The 21,399-nt window shown below is 39.6% G+C and overlaps 1 protein-coding gene across 4 annotated transcripts in view; it reads right to left on the bottom strand.

Annotated features, from left to right (window-relative positions):
* WDFY3 (WD repeat and FYVE domain containing 3) overlaps positions 1–21,399 on the bottom strand; it is a 147,997-nt gene that overhangs the window by 80,761 nt on the left and 45,837 nt on the right. For all 4 annotated transcript variants that reach the window (XM_056489731.1, XM_056489733.1, XM_056489732.1 and 1 more), the window contains exons 3-6: positions 16,395–16,605; positions 9,712–9,835; positions 2,065–2,174; positions 871–1,032 (exon numbers count right to left, since the gene is read on the bottom strand). In XM_056489731.1, coding sequence (XP_056345706.1) covers positions 871–1,032; positions 2,065–2,174; positions 9,712–9,835; positions 16,395–16,574 — 576 coding nt within the window. In that variant the 5' untranslated portion in view covers positions 16,575–16,605. The remainder of the gene's footprint in view (positions 1–870; positions 1,033–2,064; positions 2,175–9,711; positions 9,836–16,394; positions 16,606–21,399) is intronic.

Below are 21,399 nucleotides of genomic sequence, written 5' to 3'. Positions count from 1 at the left end.
CTCAGTTCAGTTTAAAATGCTTACCAGAAGACTGGAAGGAGAGTTTAAATCTCTTAGGTTGACACAGCATATTTGCATGGATACAAGGATACTCCATTCTTGAAGAATCTGCCACTTGCCTAATTGGCAGGTCTAAATTCTGCACTGGGGGAGAAGCTCTGTGAGGCAAACTGCTGTATCCCTTCCTAATGCAGAATAAAGGCTATTGATGGGCTGTTGGCAGAGCAGCAACCGTAACATCTTGGTCAAATTAAGTTTGCCAGGAAAGGTTACAGCAAAACTGCAGACCTACCTGAATAACTGGCACCTGGATCTGAATTTACTAATTACCAAAACCAAGACAAAATGCAGCCACACAAGTAAAGCTATCACATCACACTCCCTTTTCTGCATGTTTTGAGACGTCTGATCTTTTGCATCTTGTGCAGGAAAAACTCAGGCTCCCTCTCAGAAAAACTGGAGGGGGAGGTCTGAAACCTCACCCATTTCAGTCAGTTTATTTGAGAGCACTGCTTCATTATCAATACTAAAGTTTTTTACTACGTCTATCTCAATCAGTAACAGCCAAAGATGATAAGTACTGGGATCAGTTAGTTGGAAATAGTAGTCCACATGCTGCTCTTTTTCAGTATCTGTGCAGAAGAGCTGCATGCATTTCTGGGCAGGAGGTATTTGTCAAAGGAAAAACTAGAGGAATGCAAATTTAACCTTAACTGTGCTTGCAGGAAAATCCACCTCTCTCTTAGCCATTAGTTTTTTAAGAATCAAGGAAAAGTAAAACCTGGCTCAAGTGAGAAGTTTCTCAACTTTGCTCACATGAAGTAGTCCCATTCCTCTTGCCAATTCCCTGACCTATTCTACCTTTCTTACCTGTACAAAGACTTTCTGTAGTAGCGCTCGGCGCTCTGCGAGAGGTAGTTCATTCTGTGCTCCTCCAACTACCTCAGGCACGTGTGGAAGGTCAAAAAACAGATAGAGACATTTAACAAGTGTGGAAGGCACTGACATTGTAGTCATGCAGTCCACAGTTTTCTGAGGAAGAAGAAAACACAGCAAAAAAACACCAGTTCAGCATATTATATATTCAAAACCTCAATAATAATGCAGTTGATTGAAATGCTGCTTTTTCATTCTCACACCTTTGGTGAGGTGTTGACACAGCAATATAGATTCACCATCTATTCTTGAGTGCCTATCCAAACAGTAATTTTAAAAATAGGATGATTTATTTACATGACAACAGCAGCTTAGAGTAGTCATTGCACAGGACAGAAACAAAATCTATCAGTCTCTGCCTACAAAAGTTAACAAGTTAATTACAAGACCTTCAGCTAAGTCCTCATCAGCTATCAATTCTTTGTAGCAGGAGAAATGGGAGTGGGAGGAGGACTATTCAATTTATGTTCTCACTTGGCAAGAAGGTGTAAGGAGCTGTAAGAAGCAAGGCAGTAGAAAATATGAAAGCATCAGTGGGGAGAACAGACAAATTGGCGTGGAGGCTGGTGACATAGTAAAACAGAGATAAGATGACGTGCTGAATTACAAAGGCAGATTAGAGCAGAAATAACAAACCACACAGCTGCCCAGTAGACTGCCAGAGACAGCTCTCTGATGGAGGGCAGCAGCAGCAGCAGAGGCAGGAATAATTCACTACCACCCACTCATCATTGCTGCTGGCCTTGCTTTTTGCAACTGCTGTGGCCCTCCTCCAGTGAGATGTGCAAAGTTCAAGCTCTGAACCATTTAGGTGCTGTATGTGCCATGCATCTCATGGGGCACTAAGCAGCAGTATGCAAGAGAAGCCTTTGGGCAGCAATAAAAGTTGCATGCATTATTCAAAAGAACATTATAAATTAAAGTCACAAAACTACTTTTTTTTCAGGCAACTGAAACCACAAGGAGCTAAAGCAGAAGTCCTGTGGCAGTATAAGAGAAAGAGGATATTAACACAGAAAAGCAGAATAAAATTACATCTCTTAGTGAGTCCTCATGCAGTTCATTTTATTACTGTTTTTGTCTCTTCCACCCCATAATTTATTTTTAGCTTTGCTGTTTCAGACTAACCTGTCCTGATGAAGCTAGTAAATTGATTGTGGTGAGCAGCATCCAACCTCTACTTGCTTCTTCACTTTGATTGACCTCCAGAAACTGGACTATGGCACGACTTGCAGCCTCTGTAGGAGGCATCAAAAAAGAAAAAAAAAGCAGTAAGAATTCAGTCTGCTAGTTTGCAGAAAGGAACACATCCTCTCAGCAGCTCCAAGCACTGAGTATAAATTCACCTTTACAGCACTACTTGAAAAAAGGACTAGGCTTAGGCCTATGCTTTCCAGACATACATTCCAGTCTTACACACACACACACATATGGCTTTGACACTGGCAAGGCTGCAAAAACTACATTCTTTGGTCACACATCATCCTTTGACCAGCAGACAGATTTCAGTAACCTGCAGTGGCTTTTGTTTGAGTAGTTTTGCTTTATCAAATATAATATACTTTTCCCAAAGACATGAAGTCACCATCAATTAGTGACCTCCACAGAAATAGCTGAAATTTCTGAAAAAAAAAACCACTGCACTGAAACAACAGTATGGAGGACAATGGGGATTATGGGGAAGGAGAGGTGCTGAAAGACAAAAGGAATTAAAAAAAAACAGGAAAAAAAGTAACATTAAGACTATGATCAGCAATTACCACATCTCCATCCTACATTTTTTGAGAATGAAAACAGTAACAACTTATGGGTAATTCTTATGATTGAGAACCACTTCTGGATGCTATTCCATATCAGTCAGAGCCAAAGACAAATACTCAGCCTAGTAAACAAGTTATCAGCCTCAATAAATAAATCAAGAGCAAATGCAACTATATTTCACTGCTGCCTGAATATACACTTATGTAAGAAGTCTATAATGCCAGTTGTGATATCTGCCCATTACCTTTAAGAGACATCTAAAAACATTTCTCATTAATAATTGTATATCAATCATCTCCTGTGCTTTTAGTGTCAACTAGGACAGAAAAGGAAGGTGAATAGCATCACATAAAAAAGAAATTACAAAGGAATTACTAATGGAGGGATAAATCTGCAACTGAAGAAAAATCCAATTTTAATATTGGTTTGTTTGCTTCATCTGCTGTTAAGATTCCCCAGCACATACCTGAGAAGGAGCTCATTTGAAAGGCAGCACATTTCATATGGCAAAGCACTTATCAAACTTACAGTATCAACTACATTGAGAAGATCACTTTCTGAAGCTTTACACTGCAAGTTGTGCAGATTTGGCTCATTTGTGTAATGGCTCCTCTCTCATATTTTGGTCTGGCAGACTTTTTCCCATAACAGGCTTCTGTACAAACCACTGGCTTTTCCAATTCTGGTGCTACAGTAAAGAGAGGCCCCTACTATTTCCCTCCATGAGACTGAGATAAAGGTAAGGTGAAAGGTAAGGCAATTTATAAAATTCACACAAACAAGGACAAGTAGGAATTTCCCAGCGTGCTGACCTGAAACCATCAGTGCAAAGCACTGGTCAGGTGGTTGGGTATACGAACAGGCCAACTTAGAAAGCACAACAGCCATGACACAGTTGCACTTCCTACACTAAAGGCATAGGCAAAATGCCAGAATTCCTGACAAAAGCCATTTTTCCTCAGTTCTGAGAGCCCAGCATGTCCAAAGCATGCACTGCTGCTACAAGGCCAATGCCCCACCAGCCCAGCATGAGGTAGGCCTGTTCTCTTTCTATCCCACCACAGTCAGAGCTAGGCAATCAGTCTCTGCCTACAAGACTGGTACCAAACTGGCTGTGCACAGCCTCCTTTGGGCACCAGTGGAACAAGGGCTTGTTTAGTCATCTTTGAAAGTGAGACTCAGGGGTTAAGTCCATGCTTCTGAAAAAGTTGTCATGCTGCTGGCATCCTGGCATAGCAGTTGAACACTATAAATAGCAGTTTCAAAACTGCCACTCTTAATTAAGCACTACCTAAAACACAGACATCATTTTAAGTGCTGGAAGATGTTCTCTTGTCATCTGCTCTGAGCAAATTTGATAGTGCTATCATTTAAGATTAACTTCTATCATCAGCACTAGTCTTAATTATTCCTTGTACCTTTCCCCTGTTTTTGAAGTGCCCAAGCCATCATTTAAAATAACATCCTCTATGTGCCCCACTCAGATATCCTTAGCCCTTCAACTTCTGCTGCAGAAGAAAGCCAATTCAGGAGTGGGATATGCTAACTGGCAAAAACAGCAAAAAGGCAAAGAGAAAAACCTATATAATAATATGTAAATACAGCTATTGTGACAACTGTGCAAGCATGTACATATGAATATCACTATGATTATGTGGTTAATACGTAGGAGTCAGATTTTCCACCATGGATTCAGTATATAGGGAATAGAGGCTTGGTAGAATCAAATAACAAAATTTGTTTCACAAGTAAGAGGGGCATTGCATCCTGGACTTCAGAAAAACAACAGGCAGCAAGCAATGGGATTAGACTCATTCAGATGAGCAGCAAAAATCAGTGCTACAAGCACTGCAGGCAATGTTGTTGCCTATAGTATTAGCACTAAGGGCAAATTCAGTGCAAGAAACTTTTAGTTAGATGGTCTAGAACCATAAACAGAATACAACAGTGTCATCAGATTTCTGCATAGCTTATTCTGGAGGGGAACACTAGTGAAAAAGTATCAGTGCATGTGCCAAGGGTGGAAGGGGAAGTGCAGTAAGAGGAACGGATAGATGTGTCAGGAGGTGGTGAAGCTGAAGTCAGGGATCCCTTCTAGAAGTCTCTGCTACTTCTTTAGGGAAATGCCTGAAGACAGTCAGGTACCTAAAGTTACAGAGTACAAATAATTCCAGCTACCTAGACAGTAAAAGGGAAGTATCAACCCAAATAAAAATGTGATGGCACAAAGTCTGCCTTCCATCACCAGGAGCAGAGTTGGGCTGTCATCACACGTGGCAGACATGAAGTGGTTTTAATGCCTCTGCAGTGTGCAGAAATGGAGAGCTGCTCTTCCAAAGATAAAACAACTCAACTGTGCCAGCTTTTAGCCTCACTAACACAGATGATAAAAGAAGAGGCTTTCTAGGATCTCTTGGAAAGGCTCTATATTGCACTACACTTGCCTTGCACAAGATTGCTGGTAGCAAGCATCAAAAGTAAACTGAAAATTGACCAAAACTACTAAGATACAGGAGTTGGTGATCAAAACTGGGTCCTGATGAATAGCAGCTGACAGAACACTTCTTTTACCCTTTCAGAGTAATTTCAACAACCACAAACCAGAATCACCTTACAAAGCAAAGTCCCCCACAGAACAGGAAAAACATGCATATGTAATGAAAAACACAAGATGTGCAATCCCAGCATGTGAAATCATTGTCAACAGTCTCTTCTCAGCAGAAGAAAAGTTAACATGCCAAAAAAAGTCTGAAAGCAGCCCCTAAGTACACTTATTTTATTGACAAAGATCCTCCCTATCAGCAAAACTTCAGACTTCATTAGGCACCTTAGTAGCAGAAGATTCCTTCAAGTATCATCCGTAACCCACCCAAATGCAAGATGCACTTAAATTATATCAACTTGTGTGGATTGAGGACAAACCTAAAATCAGTTCTGTTGATGTGACAGAGATTAACTGCAAAGAAAGAAAAGAACAATAAAAAGAGTTTGCAGATCAATGGAACTTTAAGAAGAATAAAGGTAGGAATTGTCAGAGGCCAAGTACAAACCACTCATGCGGTTTTCTGCAATGATGATGAATGTTTAATCAACTTGATCTCTCAAAATGGTTTGAAGATGAGATAATGATAGACTTTCAGCAGTTTTGCTAGAAAAATGCCTGAAGAGATTAAAAGCATTTTGTGAAAATTTTGTGAAAACTGGTGAAACAGTTTGAGTAAAACCGTGAAATGAAGAGGAAAAGAAAAAAACAGGGGGCAGAACCTCTCCTGCCCAAAAAAAGCCAAACTAAAAAAAAAAAAAAACAACAAACCCCAAAAAAAACCAAACAAAAAAACCCCAACCTGAAAACTAAAAAAAAGGATGTAAAAAACCCCAAACCAACTTCCCCCTCCTTCCCTCCCCAGAAATGACCCTTTTAAAAAGACAAAATCACTAATATTCAGAGGGTACAAACAACAACTGAAATTGCAAGAGGTAGGAAGGATTAGCTGAACAGCCTAGTAGTACAGTAAAAATAAATTTAGCATTTAATAGGATTAAACAATATTGAATATTAAATACAATTTAAATACAAATACAATTTACTGTTGTAAATATGAAATAAAAAACAGACTGAAATTAATACAGACACAACTTAACTGAACTTAAAAGATGCACAAAACAGTGATGTATACTAGCTAGCCAAATAAAATCATTAAAAAAACCAAACAAACTTTTGAAAATTTCTTTGAAAGGAGGCAAAAAAGTTCCAGACCTGTGATGTACCACTTTAATTTCTCATTGTTCAGTTTTTTTCTTTTCTTCAGTTTCACCTGCCCTTGCAACCACTCATTCATATTCTGTCTATGGTACATTGCAGGAGTGCCCATTGCTTAGGGAATCATTCTGAATCTCCCTGGGATAAATGACTGGGTGCCAATTGGCGTGCTCGAGATGCAGACCATGGAGAGGACTGAGTTAGAATCCCATTTTAGTAAAAATGGAATAACCACTACAGGTACCAAATCACAGCTTTGCACACCCTCAACTGATGAAATATGAGAAGCTGTTTAGAGTGAGAGAGAGGTGTTGGTTAGAGCCTGGTGCTAATAACACTGAGGTTGTGGGCTCAGTTCACATAGGAGCCACTGACTTAAACAGTTGGACTCAATGATCCTTGTGGCTCCCTTCCAACTCAGAATATTCTTCAACTCCTTCCTCAGCAACTTTAGTTTAAAGACATGCTGTTGGGATACCTGCAAAACCACAGAACTACCAACTGCATCCAGAGTGCACCTTTAGAAAAATACATTAAACAAAAGTGTTGCTTCCTCTCCAGTCAAAGTAGCCATCAGTAGCCACACTGGTTTTATCAAGTTTCAGCTGTTCCTGTTCCTCTTCTCAGAAGTCTTTTTCAGCTCTGAGCCAGATGCACTTGCTCCCAAAAGAAAGGTTCATTCCAGAACTGAGACTACACTAAAAATAGATGTCTGAATATTTATTTTACATAGTATTACCACGGCTTTTTGATCAATTCAGACACAAAATTGGACTTATTTGTGGCAAATGTGGCAGCTAAAAATCTCAAATATATAGAGCTTTCTCACCCATGATCACACTATCTTCTATACAGATTACATACTCCAGGGCAAGGGAAACTATTCACTAATCCTCATAACAGTTACTGCTGTCACCTGAAAATCATCACTGCACAGCAAAGATGAAACCTGCAAGATAATTGAACTCAGATTTAACTGATACCTACCAGAGAAATAAGACAGTTGAAACTGTAGCTGAACACACAACTACAATGGCAATGTTCAGAGACCACTTACGACAGGGTGCTGGCACAGTTACTACTGAATCACAAAACACTGTTCTGAGAAAACTACTACAGTCTGCCAAGAATAACTGAGATATGCCTCCACCTCGGCAGGCATTACTCACATAGCTATTAGCATAAATATTCAAAGGCCTGATGAAAAAAATTGCTGTGTTCCATTATCAGATGGAGTAGAAAAAAAAAAAAAGAAGGAGCAAAGAAAAAAAAAAATCAACTACAACATACCAACAGGCAAGATTTAACCATACCACATTCCCTACTGTAAAATACTGCCAACAAATTTATAGAAATCAAATTCTTTAAAATTACTTCCCTGTCATTAACTATTAAAAGTTGACTTTTGATTGTATGGAAAGTTTGTCTCTAACACAGGCTCAGCTATTTTGTTGACTTACGTGGAGCACTTGACACCATTGGGAAGTTGAACTTGTGTATTACCAGACACAGCTCCTGCCTGTTGTTGTTACTAAGCTTTTTTTACTTTCAAAAACATGCTAGGAGATATAATTACCTGTCAACAACTATTAAGACATGTTATATCTTTTTGTTTGAGACACAAAAAGAATGGGAGTTTTTAAAAAAATTATGCAAGAGTCTTCATGATCCACAGACCCAGTGCAATGCCTTTAACATAAAATATATTCTAAAAAGCCAATAATTTCTATATTTTCAGATCAACATCAAAGGAAGTGTGTATCTAGTCCTAATCATTTTAACACATAAGTCTACAAAGTGAATTTTAACAGCTTGTTAATTGGTTGCTTCTGGAGACAAAACTGCAACTCACTGGTCCCACCAAGAGCCACAATGCAATTGCAGAACATGGACTCATCAGGCTTTCTTGAGGTCTAAAAAGGGTTTACTGACCAGAATAACAGAACTCCTGATAACAGAGGAAAAATGACTGCTTGCTGTTTTAACAGAAGCATTGGTACTCATTACATTAAAGCTTAGAAGAACACCAAATTGTCTTTTTAGTCATTGTGATCAAGTTTCTAAGTGAGGTGGAAAACATGAAAAATACCCCAAACCACCACCACCATCAACAAAATCTACCTTTGACTTATGAGGTTTTAAGATCTAGATTATCTTGGAGCAATAAGCAGAGATATGGCTGAAGTAACAAACACAAAAATGGTTATTCCCAGCAGAATCCAACTGACTAGCAGGCATAACAGACGTTCCCCAGGAAAGAAAGGTCAAGTGAACAGCACCATTCTGCCAGCACGGCTCTTGGACATTTATTTCCCCCTAATATATAAAAAAAAAAAAGACACTTTGCGCCTGTTTACCCATAGAGAACAGGTTTTGTCTATGATATCTGTTTAGCCATCTGGAATGTTTCACTGTTTCACTGTTAGTCACGCTGCTTAAAATGGAAATATATTGTAATTGGCAGAGTTTGTGACTCCTGACTTCCTGCACAATAATTTTCACAGCCTTTTCCAGTTCTCATTTACCATCAGATCCAAACTGAGAACACAGCACAGATCTTAAAATTATCTACTAGGCAAAGACTTGATACTTCTTGGAAGCACTTCTCTTCAGAAAGGGAGGTCTAAGAGGAAAGATAATGAAACTGCCCTCTTGTTTCATTGTCCTCAGTTACGCAACTGCCAATACAAGATCAAGTTCTGATACATTCAGGGGTTAAGAGAACCAAATCCCATCCTGACATTTAATAACCAGAGAAGAAGAAGAACTCATTGACATTTTTCTAGGGCTGGCAGTGCTGGTCCTAATGTGGGACTTGCTGTACTTTCACATCTCATTAGCTTCCAGGCCAGCAGCTAATTTAAAATGCATAGTTTTGGAATGTTAACATATCCAAGTGACACAACACACCACCAACAGGCACCTCAGGCAAGATACAGCAGCTGTTCACATGCATGTTCTCAGCCTCCTTCTCCTAGTAGGTCATGCAACTCCATTCACGCCTCTCTCTCTCTCATATATTGGAATTTTGTGGAACTCTATTATCTCAATAACTCAGGGAGGAAACCTCTCATCTCTTCCTTCTCGTCCTCCTCCTCTCTCTCTCAGTCCAAAGGAACAAAAGACATTACATTTTTATTGCTAAAAACTCTGAGCCTGCACAGTTGCTGTGAATGGCAGCTCACAGTATTCTGACTGATCTGAAAACCACGATGCACAGATGTGGAAAAGGCCACCCTTGTTTCCCTTGTTACCTGTGGACTTGTTCGATGCTCTCCGTCGAATTTCAGTCACCATCAATCGTGACACTTGAGTAGTAAACTGCAGGAGGTCAGAAAATTTCTCTGTCATTGTACTTGGAGGAGCATTTCCAAACACCTGCTCCAAGAGAAAAATGGATGCATTAAAATCATTTGGTTTACAAGGTTCACTACAAACTACCACATTCCTTTGTGAAGAAGTATTCCTATGATGATTACAAGCTTTTCTTCACATGCTGCAGCATTCATCACTGCACTGGTCTGCACAGTGCATGCTTGTTCAGAGAAGAAATTCAGACCTCATTCAGGGAGGTAAAATCTGATGAATGGAGGGGAAAAGATTGTTTTAAGTTTTCTTGCAAGATGAAGACCCTGCAGAACCTCAAAAGACTGAGATTGCACTTAACAGGGTAAAGAACAGGTACCAGACCAAATTCTGCAACAGGACTTCTGTTTTTAAGATCAACTCCTTCAATATCTACCAGACCTAAACAGAATGACATGTGTAAGGTCTTTTAGAAGGACTAAGAATTAGAACTGCCCTGTTACATCCTTCCTCAATAAACTCACAATACCAGGAAGCCTTCCAGGTTGCTGATATCCCAAGGACTTACCCTCCTCTTTTGAGATTCTCCTGAACACAACAGCAGGCTTTTTTTTTTTTATAAATTGTCACTTAATTCTAGTAACTTACTCTTCATGATTAAGCATTGATTTTGTTATTAAATAATGTATTAGACCACATAAAACAGGGAGAAATGTGCTAATTCTGTGGTATCGTACCAAGCAGTGGAACACATTATCTGAAAATGGATTAGCTAGTTGCTGCAGTAATTTACTGCTCATTTAAGACTGCACAGAAAAAGGAGTGTTTATCCACATTTCCAATGTAAAACTTCCACTAAAATGGTCACAATAAACCCACAATGTTCAATATCAATCAAAGCATACAAACAAAATTATGGTATCATCACTTGTATTAGTGCTGAAGAAATAGCCTGTTCAAGAGACCTGAACAGTCTCTGCTTGTTTAAATTTTTCTTCCTTATAGATATTTATGTAATCTTCAGGAGTGCCCCTGACGAGCATAAAAGATGACAGTATTATTTTAGTAAAACTTAAGTTCAACAGGTTATGCTGACCTCCCAGAAGGAGGATGTGTTCTACAACAGTACAGTTGATTTGGACTCAACAGCTGCTTCACCCCTGTCTCCTTTCTCTGGGTGACCCAGTTATCCTGTTACAGCTGAGCTGCTGACATATTTGGCTGAGGCCATTCTCAGTCCAGGGACATCCAGTAAAATCCATGATTACAGCCAACAGAGATGCAAGGCAATTGTGGTGCCAGCTAACCTTGGAACCCCTAAGTCACTGAAGAAGACTTAAAAGGCAGAAGTAAGAATAACCTTTGTCAAAGTTTGACTTCTTACCTCCCCTAGTATCAGTTGCTCTGGCACATCACAAAACAGCCAAAAATATTTTTCCTGTCTACTTGCATTGCAAAGTCATGATGAAATGGAGCCAGAAATACGACATTGAAATGGAACACTCAGTTTCCTCAAAACAAAAATAGTTTTCACCAAAGGCACAAGTATTTCTCATACTGTAAATGTCAACCACCACTATCACTAAAGCAAGCAAATGGGAGACCAGACATTACAGGCAGAGAATGTTTTCTGCAGACCAAGAAAAACACCCCTTATTTGAATTACAGACTACACAACATGCTTAGTACAGACAAGCCAAGTTTCCCTAAATACTTAACAAGACCTCCTTTTACAGTTGTCTGCATCAGCTTCCAATTCATCCAAGAGCCCTTAATTTCCACGAAGCTCTACAAAGGGCAGAGGGCCTTGAGGTTTGCATACTCACATAAGCAAGATTATCTAGACCAGAATGCACATTGTCATCACTAATTGTTTAAAGTTCCTTCACCTAGAACAAGTGAAGAGGAAAAACTATTGGCCCTGTTACCTGTCCTGAGCTTGCTCAGATTTATCAGTTCCCAGAAAATGCAAAGAACTCAAAGTTACAGTAAAAGGTTAACTGAGGTCAAGTGGATTTTAATTAGCTGCCCCATAAGAAAGTTTGCACTATGTAGCATAAGCATCTCCATTGCTTATTTATATACCCTTTGACTGAAAGTGGTAGTAAAATCAGGAACAGGACGTTAAACATTTCAGCAGCAAACAGTCTTTTTAATAAGGAAAAGCAAAGCTCTTTCAAGATAATGTACCACTTATTCAAAACCAGCCTCCTCATCATTCCATCCACTTTTCTCACATACTGCACAAGGGTTATCACCACGTTGGTAGAGCAGTGCTTCCACAAACTCACTGAACTCTGAAAGGAGCCTTTTGACTACTCTTCCACAGGGCCAATCTTTTGTTAATTATGCATCAATTTAGCTTTTCATTACTATGTGATTCATCATTTCATAAACCTCCCTGAACAATGAAGAAAAAGAAATGGTCTATAAAGCCACTCATTACCAGAATGAGCAAGATGGTTTTATCCACAGCAGATTTGAGATATGCTCTATCTATAAACCAAACTTAAGAATGCTTTAGCTCTGCTGAATTTACTGATTAATAACCCTCACATTAAAAAAAATAAAAAAGGAAATGAAGCTGCATTTCAAACAAAACTTGAGATACCTCTGATGAAAGGAAAAAACTCAACCTCATGGCTAAGCAAGAAAGTCTCAAAAGAGCTCCTGGATACCCTGGTTATTTAACTGCCTGCTGCTGGCCACTTGGATGCCTCTGGGAAGCAGAGTTACCTTCTTCACTCTAGATCTCTGCACTCAGCAAAAATAATGCTTCTCCCAGGGCTCCTTATTGCATTTTGTGCACACACACACACACACACACACACTGATTCCAGCCAAACACATGCAGCTCCCACTTCCAACAGCTGGTACAGGAGACATTCTGGACTACACATTAAGGGATGGCACAGAAGTTTTGATCAGAGCTTCACAGTTTGTTTGGGGTTTCTCCTAACACAGACATTCCAATCTTGTAACAGAAAATGCTTTTATGATACACCACCATAATGTTTGCTTAAGGCAGTAACAGGAAAAGTACTCAATCACACTTAAAAACCTTCAACAGAATAAAGATAACCATGCAAAGTAACTGATGGACAGATTCAGAGTCTTAATTTGAATGAAGTTATTAACTGATCACTTAAAACATCTGCAGCTAAGGATTATGTTTGAGAAACAAGAAAAATTTTAGAAACGAGCTTCTAATAATGTTTTAGTGTTTCCTGACAGCTAAAGTGTCCCTTCTCAGAGAAAAGTTGTGTCAGAATTTTAGAGTGAACCAAGATTTATCATATCTGCATAGAAAATATCTTCCAAGACTCTTTAGAAAATGAGATTTTTTTCTCTTGCACTTTTTTTTATTCCAATTAAAATTTGTCTTGCTGTGACCTGCAGAGTTACTAAGCTAGCAGAATTGTTCCAAAACAAGCTGTACCATCAAGAGCTGACACTCCAGAAGACATAAAACTAGATAAGCCAAGGAAGCCACAGTAGACTTTGTTTGTGAACATCAAAAGAAGAAGGTGGCATTAACCAGGAATCTAACGAAGTAAATTGTGAAAGTACAAAGAGATGGCATCACACCTGCTCAGCCTCTTGAATACAGGAAAACATGAAGGCCTTTACATGAAATGCAAGGAAAAATCCCCCTATAACAGAGACAAGATAAGACCTGACTGATCAAGAAAAGTCAGTTTTCTTTGGTTTACACTATTCCATTCATTATTACTATCAGTCCATTGATGACTGATAATAGTTATTAAGGACTACAAAAAAGAAAGTGAAAGAGCGGAAATAACATCTGCTTTCTTTAATATGCCAAGCTATAATCCAGATTTTAGAGATTGAAAACTGAAGTGACATCTGGCAATGGCCTGTATTTGTGGCACAAAGGACAGCTCCAAGAAGCTCACAAGCTCAAAGCATGTAGAGCTTGAGGACAGTGATGTTAGAACTAAACAAGGAAACAGGGGGGAAGAGGAAAGAGGAAGAAAACAACCAGAAGTGGGACTGAAAAACAAAACATCTGGCACACATATAAGAATGTGCTTTCAGCACCAAGTTCACTTCAGTAAAAAAGGGTACAAAAGAGTCTCTAGGAATCAGAGAAAAAAGCCCACAAACAAAACTAGATGGATTCTGCAAAGAATAGAAAAGAGACATGGGGAACCTGGGGAAGAAAAAGCTACTACAAAAAAGGGGAAAAACTGAGGAAAAGAGTAGCCAAGATGCATTCACAAAAATATAAATCACAGAAACCAAGAAAATAAATGCTACCTGAGATTAATTAGACAAGAGCTCATTTTTATGAAGTAAAAAGAAAATTTGGGGCTACTGATTCAGTTTTCAGAATGCCTCAGCACATGAGCTGAATGGGGGACAGATAGAACAAGTGCTGCAAAGAGGTGAAGTGACTTCAACTAGGCCTCAGCAGAGTCCAGAGGAGGAGCTGAGAATTAGGAAAAGCAAGTGGTGAAAAGGAGTGGGGGGGATGCCTTAAGAAAGAAAACAGAAAAGAGAAAAGGCAGAAACAATGGAGAAATTAAAACTTAACTGGTTCTTTTCATCTCAGAAGTCTAACCAAAGTCTTTCCTTAAACTGCTGTGCATGCATTGATACACTAGGTTTACTTAAGCCCTGCAGTACCACCAACTGCAATTTCTAATGCTTCTGCCAGTAGTTACCACAAAGGCTAAGAAGAAATTCTCCACCTGCAGATCAGAGTTAAGTGCTGTAGAAGCTCAAGTGGGAGCCTTCTATTTTCCAGAAGCATCAGTCTCATGTAACCACCAGAGGGAGATTTCCAAGCATAACTGCATCAAAATAACCTTCATGGGCTCAAGGCAAGATTAAGATTCTATTGTGCTAATTTGTAGAAACAAATCAAGAAAGTCCATAACTAAAAGGCATGTAATCCAAGAAGATAAATTAAAGAGGAGGCATATGAACTGAGCTTACTTAGCTCAAACTCACAAAACAGGTTACCAGTAGAAATAAGACCTAGGGCAACAGAATGGCATTCAAGTGATCCATCCACTAAAGAACACTACCTAGCAGACTGAAAATCCTAGTAATACTATGTCTTGACTCGGATTAATTTTTCTACACAGCACTGTTGCAGTTTAAGGTCCACTGGCAGCTAAGCACCACACAAGCTCATTGCTCTCAGGTGGAACAGGGCAGAGAAACAGCAGGGTAAAAGGCAGAAAACTCATGAGTTGAGATAAAGACAGTATAATAGGGAAAGCAAAAGCCATGCAAGCAAGCAAAGCAAAACAAGGAATTAATTCACTGCTTTCTGGACAACCAGTGGCCAGTCTTCTCCAGAAGAGCAAAGCCCCATCATGTGTAACAGTGACTTGGGAGGACAAATCACTTTGAAAATCCCCCCACCTCCTCCTCTCCTTCTTCCCCCTCCCTGTTTTAGATCCTGAGCCTGACATCATATGTAGGGGATATCCACTGGGTCAGCTGGGGTCACTGTGACTCCTCCCAGCTCCATCTGCACTCCCCATCTCTTCACTGGTAGAGTGGGGTGAGGAGCAGAAAGGCTTTGCCTCTGTAAGCACTGCTCAGCAGTAACTAAAACATCCCCATGTTATCAGCATTATTTCCAGCACAAATCCAAAATACAGCCCACACTAGCTACTACAAAGAAAATTAACTCTATCCCAGCAAAACCAGCACAAACATGCAAGCAGCTCAGTGTCTAACACCTTCATACTTTCAACAAAAAGTCCTTTTAGTTTTTGGATTATTCCAGTTCTCTGGGGTAGCATATACAAGCACAAATCCATCTTCCAAGAAGTAAGGAGTAAGAGCATGCAGAAGGGGAAAAGAAAAAGAAAGCTAGATCTGTACTTACTGGTCTTTCATGACTCTAAAACTGCTACCAAAATTATTATTCACAATAACCTGACAGGCTAACTGAATGATATAAGACATCAAGAGGATTTAGTTCCTATTAATTCCAGTGACAGCTGTCATAGTTCTGCCTCCAAACAAAACATCAGTGCCTGAGTAGTGAAATATGGAGGGAGTAGTGAAATATGAATGCCACAGTAGAAGTGGCTATTATACCTTCCCTACAGATTGCTTGTTCAAAATCTCCCTTATCCAAGAAGGGGGATTCAGACTCAATACATAGAAAAAGGCCTAAAAGGGTGATAAGAACACAGAGAACATATCACATGAGAAATTAAAATTGTTCAGCTCATGTAGGCCAGAAAAACCAAGTTGCCAGGACACAGTATGATTGCTATCTCAAAATATACATCAGTACAATAAATGCAAAGAAGGGAGAAGAGCTATTTAGACCCAAGGACAGTACCGTCACACAAAAAAAGTGGGTATGAACTTGCTCCCAAAGTTCAGGCTGGAAATCAGATGAGCACTTCAGAAAAGCTGTCAGTCTACATGCATCTGTGGATTGCACTTGAGAAAAAGTGATAAGAAATCCCCAAAGGTAAGCTTATCCCCTAACACAACACTGGGTGAGGACAAGGGGGAAATTGAAAGGATGCCAATGGGAGAAAACCTGTTGTGCTAGAACAAGAGGCCTTGGGAACACACAGCATGAGCAGGCAATCCAAAGAGAGGACAAGCCCTTGCACATTGCCCGGCTTACCCTGTTGAACACCGGCAGCATCATGTACAGCTTTTCCTCCTGCTCCTTCTGGGTCATGTGGCGCGGGGGATGGCAGAGCTCGGTGAAGAGGCGCCGCAGGTGCATCAGCCCCAGCGCGTTGTCCTGCGGGCTGCACTCCTCCTGCCGGGGCCGGCCCATGATCCGCTTCACCATATTCATCTTGGCTGGCTTCTGCAGGCTGCCCCGGATCCTGCTCAGGAGGGAAAAGGAACCTGCTGAGTACAAGGGACTGGGGCACTGCTCTGTCAAAGCCTTAAATACATAGCACCCTCTCTCACAGAAAGTACCACACCGCAGTTAAGAGCATTAGCTAATTTTATAAGCCAGGCATTGATTAGGATGTGTCTGAAGGATTTAAAGCCGACAATTTGAAAAACATCCGATATTCTCCAGAAGGCTTTGAACACTGCAAAATGCTTTGGTACCTTTTATTGGATGAGTTTCACAACCCTTTGGTGCACACCCCACAGCATTTACAACAGTGTTATCTACATAATGCAAAGCATTCTGAAATTCATCGTAGGATAAAAACAGTACTTTAAAATCTAATCACACAAGACCTTCCAGCTCTCTCAGATGTTGGTTTTATCAGACAGAGACAAGCACATATTTTTTCCTGACTTTCCTATGGCAAAGAGACAAAGCTATCCAGTGGAGCTATAATTCATCTCACCCCCCAGCTACTGGCTCTACACAACACCAACCTCGGTCTTCAAAACAACACTGACCAAATCTTCCAACCTATCAGACAGAACCTTGCACAAGAGGTGTGAGGGTGAGAGAAGAGAAATCCCTAGAATTGATGTAGCCAATTGGACACTGCAGCAAAAGGGACTAACCTCACAACCATAGGGAAGGAGTAAGGGGAATACATGGAAAAGAGTTTCTGTTCCATATATAAAGACCACCAACAATTAAATACTCCATAGAATTGCAATGCCTACATCTCTACTGCTTAAATGCAGCTGAAAAACCAAAGGTCAGTAACAGCTGTAAAAATTACTCAAGAATAGAAAATGCCTTGCAGCAAGAAACGTAAAGAATTTAATTATTTAAATTATCAAAAAGTGAGGTTACCATGGAAGGTCAATTAATAAAAGGAGAACTGCTGATTCCAAACGTGCTGTAATTAGAGTAACAAAAGGAAAGCAGACATTACTGAAGAACTCCAACCCAAAGATTCAGTTGTGATGAAAGACAGTAGTTGGATGCTAAAGCCAGGAAAATAACACCAATAACAAACTGCAGCTATGCTTGTAAAAGTGAAGGCAATTAGCTACCAATAAGAAACATCAATAAAAGAAAAATATTCTCTCTCTAATCCAAGAAAGAGATACCTTTCTGGAACATATTCATAAAGCATATTCATAAAGTATTTTACTAACACATTGTAAAACATTAGGAACTAATGCTAGTGAACATTTTGGTTCCATGCAAAAAATAATGTAGGAAATGAGAAGTCATGAAAAAAAACTAAGCTAAGTTACAAGCCAGTAACTGTCAGTCCACGCTGGAAATGTGTGCTGGCTTTTCACAACTGAAGGAAAATTGGATAGAACTGAATGTTGTCTTTTGGCATATCATCCCTAAGAAATAACATAAGTAAGATTCTGAATCAGCATTAATCACGCAGCTAAAAATAAAACAACACTGCTTCCTCCAGAAACTCATGGCTTTTCCCAAATTTCTCAGTTTGGCAATGCTACTCTTGCTTTAACAGGTAAACTAACAGAATACCACATCTGAGCTCAAAGACTCAAACCTTTACTGGCTAAGCATCAGGAAAAAAGTCTGCATCTTCTTTTTAATAGAATATTTTAAAGACAAGATTTGAAGTTTCTTTCTATGATTCACAAAATGCTGAGAACTTATATACCCACCCAAAATTCATACTGCCAAGAAATCCATGACTGCTGTGGACTTTTGCTCATGTTGCCAATTTTTCTTTTAAATTCTGTTGCTTTATTCAGCCTACACATGCACCTAAAACATAAATTTAGACTGGCTCAGCCCCACACTTGTAATTATAGACCTGACAATTTTTGTATAGTCAGAGAAGTCCAAATAAATGTTACATACTACTTTTCTGGTATACAGGAGCCTACTGGGATGGTATTTCACAGCTGTGATCTATTTACCTCCACCAGGGAAGTTAACCCCAAGGAATGACAAATGCAGAGAACAATTAAAACAGTTCTCACTTCCCCAGTACAGTCATGGTCCCTCCTCTCTATTCCCCATGACATGCAGGTGTTCAACCTCAACATAAAAGAGAGTGCAGAGAGGAGAGGAGAAAGGATGTAACAAATAACATTCCAATTAATTACCCTTTTTTTTCCCCAGAAGTGACTGAATTCCCAAGTAGATACTACTTCTGGAATTATTTTAGAGTTGCCTCTTACTGTGTTTCTCTCCTATCAGAAAAAACGCTAGTGTGGGCTCCAGCAATGTAATCTGAAATATATTGTGGGTGAAAGCTGAAAGAATTTCTGTGATTTATTTTTGCCTGCCCAAATTCAGTGATATTTTTTCTGATTATCACAGATTATCTATGGGAATAGAGTTGTCAGCTCTGGGACCTCCAGCATTAGGCCCAAATCTTAGATATGTGGAAGTGAACAGTTAAAGAACAAATTGCTACTTTTTCCTGTACAAATATTTTGACTGAGGTTTTCTTCGTTTAGAATTAGAAAGAAGAGAAAGCAGTACAACTAAACCTTTTACTATAAACAAAAAGTATGTAGAAAAAAGGGTCTTCCTACTCTACTAAGTGAAAGCATCTGCATAATCCTCAGTCAGTTAGTTGCAAGCATCACATGTGACTTAAATTCAGCATTAAGACATGGCAGACCCCTTAATGTCAAAAATGAAAAGATTCCAGTATTTTCAGTAACAGTCATTTCACCTGTTCACAAGTGCTTGTTTATAGTACATGACAATCAAGCACCTTGCACAATAATTAAGAGAGGCAAACTCAAAAGTTAGTAAATGACTGGAGAGATTGAATTTGGCCTGGCTCTATACACACATTGCAGTAGAGTCTTAAATTGTACACTCACTTCCTACAGTTCCCAAAGACCCTCCTGCCACTTTCAGCAGATGCTTCATGAGCAGCTGGTCAGTATTTTGTTACTTCATCCCTCTGAGCATGATGCTACACCTTGATTCCTACAACCTGGACTGCAAGGCTGCTCTGCACACCCAGCAGTGCAATCTCAGGGATTCTTCTGTCCCACTCAGCCCCACCAGATCAGAATGCATCACAACTAATTAACCAACTTCCTTTCACAGATGTGCCCCAAAGCATGGGCATGGCAACAGTCTCAATATCCAAAAATGAACACACACAACCTCCCTTATGCTAAAATTGATGACGTCTAATAATATGGGATCTACCTGAAGATACTTTCTAGAGCAGCTAATCCTACAATCTTGTAATGCCTGAAGCTTTCTGCTTGCTTGTGTTGCGTCCCTTAGAGACCAGTTGATGTCCTTCTCCTCTCAGCTTGTGATCTCAGAGCTAAACACTCAGTACACAAAGGATGCAATTAGAGGGCAGTTCCAAAAACCTCAAGAGGAGTTTTGTGGAAGTGGCAAGGACAGAAACCTGTTCTCAGCACAGGAGTCTCTTCCCTGCCTCACATTCCCTCTTCTGGTATGTACATCCCACTGCTGCCCCACATTTTTTACTATGTAAACCTGATGAGCTTCTTCCCCCAGCAGGCGAAAGCAGGCACACTCTTCATAGGGAACCTGCGAGTTGCACATTCCAGCTGTTGTGTGTTTGGCTTTTTTAAGTTGATGAAGAAGTTAGAAGTTATTCTGAGAAAGCAAACTAAGCAAGTGGAAGTCCTATGACACAGCCCCACCATGACAGGCACATGGTTTATCAGGAGGTTGAGGCATTTCAGCCTATTGTACCCACCTTCTGCTAATAGAGCTAAAAATGTGAATTAACGGCAGTTGCAGAGCATCGTGTCCTGTACAGACCGAAACTAAAATAAGACACTTGATGAGCCGATTACAAACATGCACAATAAAACCACTGCTCTGGTAATAAACATTACAGCTTTCTCTTAGTGGTAAAAGCAGAAGAATCTCCATGTGAGGAGAAATGAAGCAAGCAGTGAAAGCACAGCATCACACTTCAAAAACAGCCCTTTGTTTTTTTCCACAGGCTGTCAGATGGCTACATATTTCCCCATGAGCATAAGCAAGACTGACCCATTTGAGCAGCTCTGATATAATGCCATTCACCAAGGTTCTTCATTTTTCTGCTAAATTTATATGGCAATCCCACAAGATGAACCCATGAGATTCTCTAGAAGTTTCACTGGAGTCAGTGTAAGACCTAACTTACAGCCTTCAAAATATTTCAGTGTTTTCTACTGTTAGTGGAAGCTGTTGGAAAAATGATCATAAATTACATTACAGAAAATACCAACAACTTAAAAAGCTCAAAGACAGACACTGCAAGAAAAACACAACACACACACAGACACAATCATTAATACTAGTTAGGGTATGATAATGTATGGGTAATACTACTACAGCTATCAAAACATTTGTGAAGGAAAAAAGCAGACAGAAGCTACATAAGACACACTCATTTTAACAATAGCTATTACAGGTCCGAGCTGTGCATCTAGTTCCAAAGGATGTTATTTAAATAAGCAGCTAGGTAATTATCTGCTTAGTAATTACAGTCACAAGTGTTTCTCCAGGCACTCTATTGGTATTACATCAGCATCTTAGCACTGAAACAGGAATCAACTTCTTTCTTTGCAGATTATAATGGGACACCAGTACACACCTCCACTCTAGCTATCTCAGGAAAATGAAATTTAAGTCTTCTTGTTATAATCAATCAAAGAAATTCATTAGGATAATTGAATTCCACACCTGTTAGTTCCCTCCCATTAGGCCCATAACTTCTTCCCTGAATTTCAGATTCCCTACCCATGTACTTAATACTAACATTCTG

The sequence above is a fragment of the Oenanthe melanoleuca genome, chromosome 4 (assembly GCF_029582105.1).
Source record: "Oenanthe melanoleuca isolate GR-GAL-2019-014 chromosome 4, OMel1.0, whole genome shotgun sequence".
Lineage (NCBI taxonomy): Eukaryota > Metazoa > Chordata > Aves > Passeriformes > Muscicapidae > Oenanthe > Oenanthe melanoleuca.
Note: the sequence above shows the minus strand (reverse complement) of the source record. Positions and strands in the feature narration are given on the sequence as shown.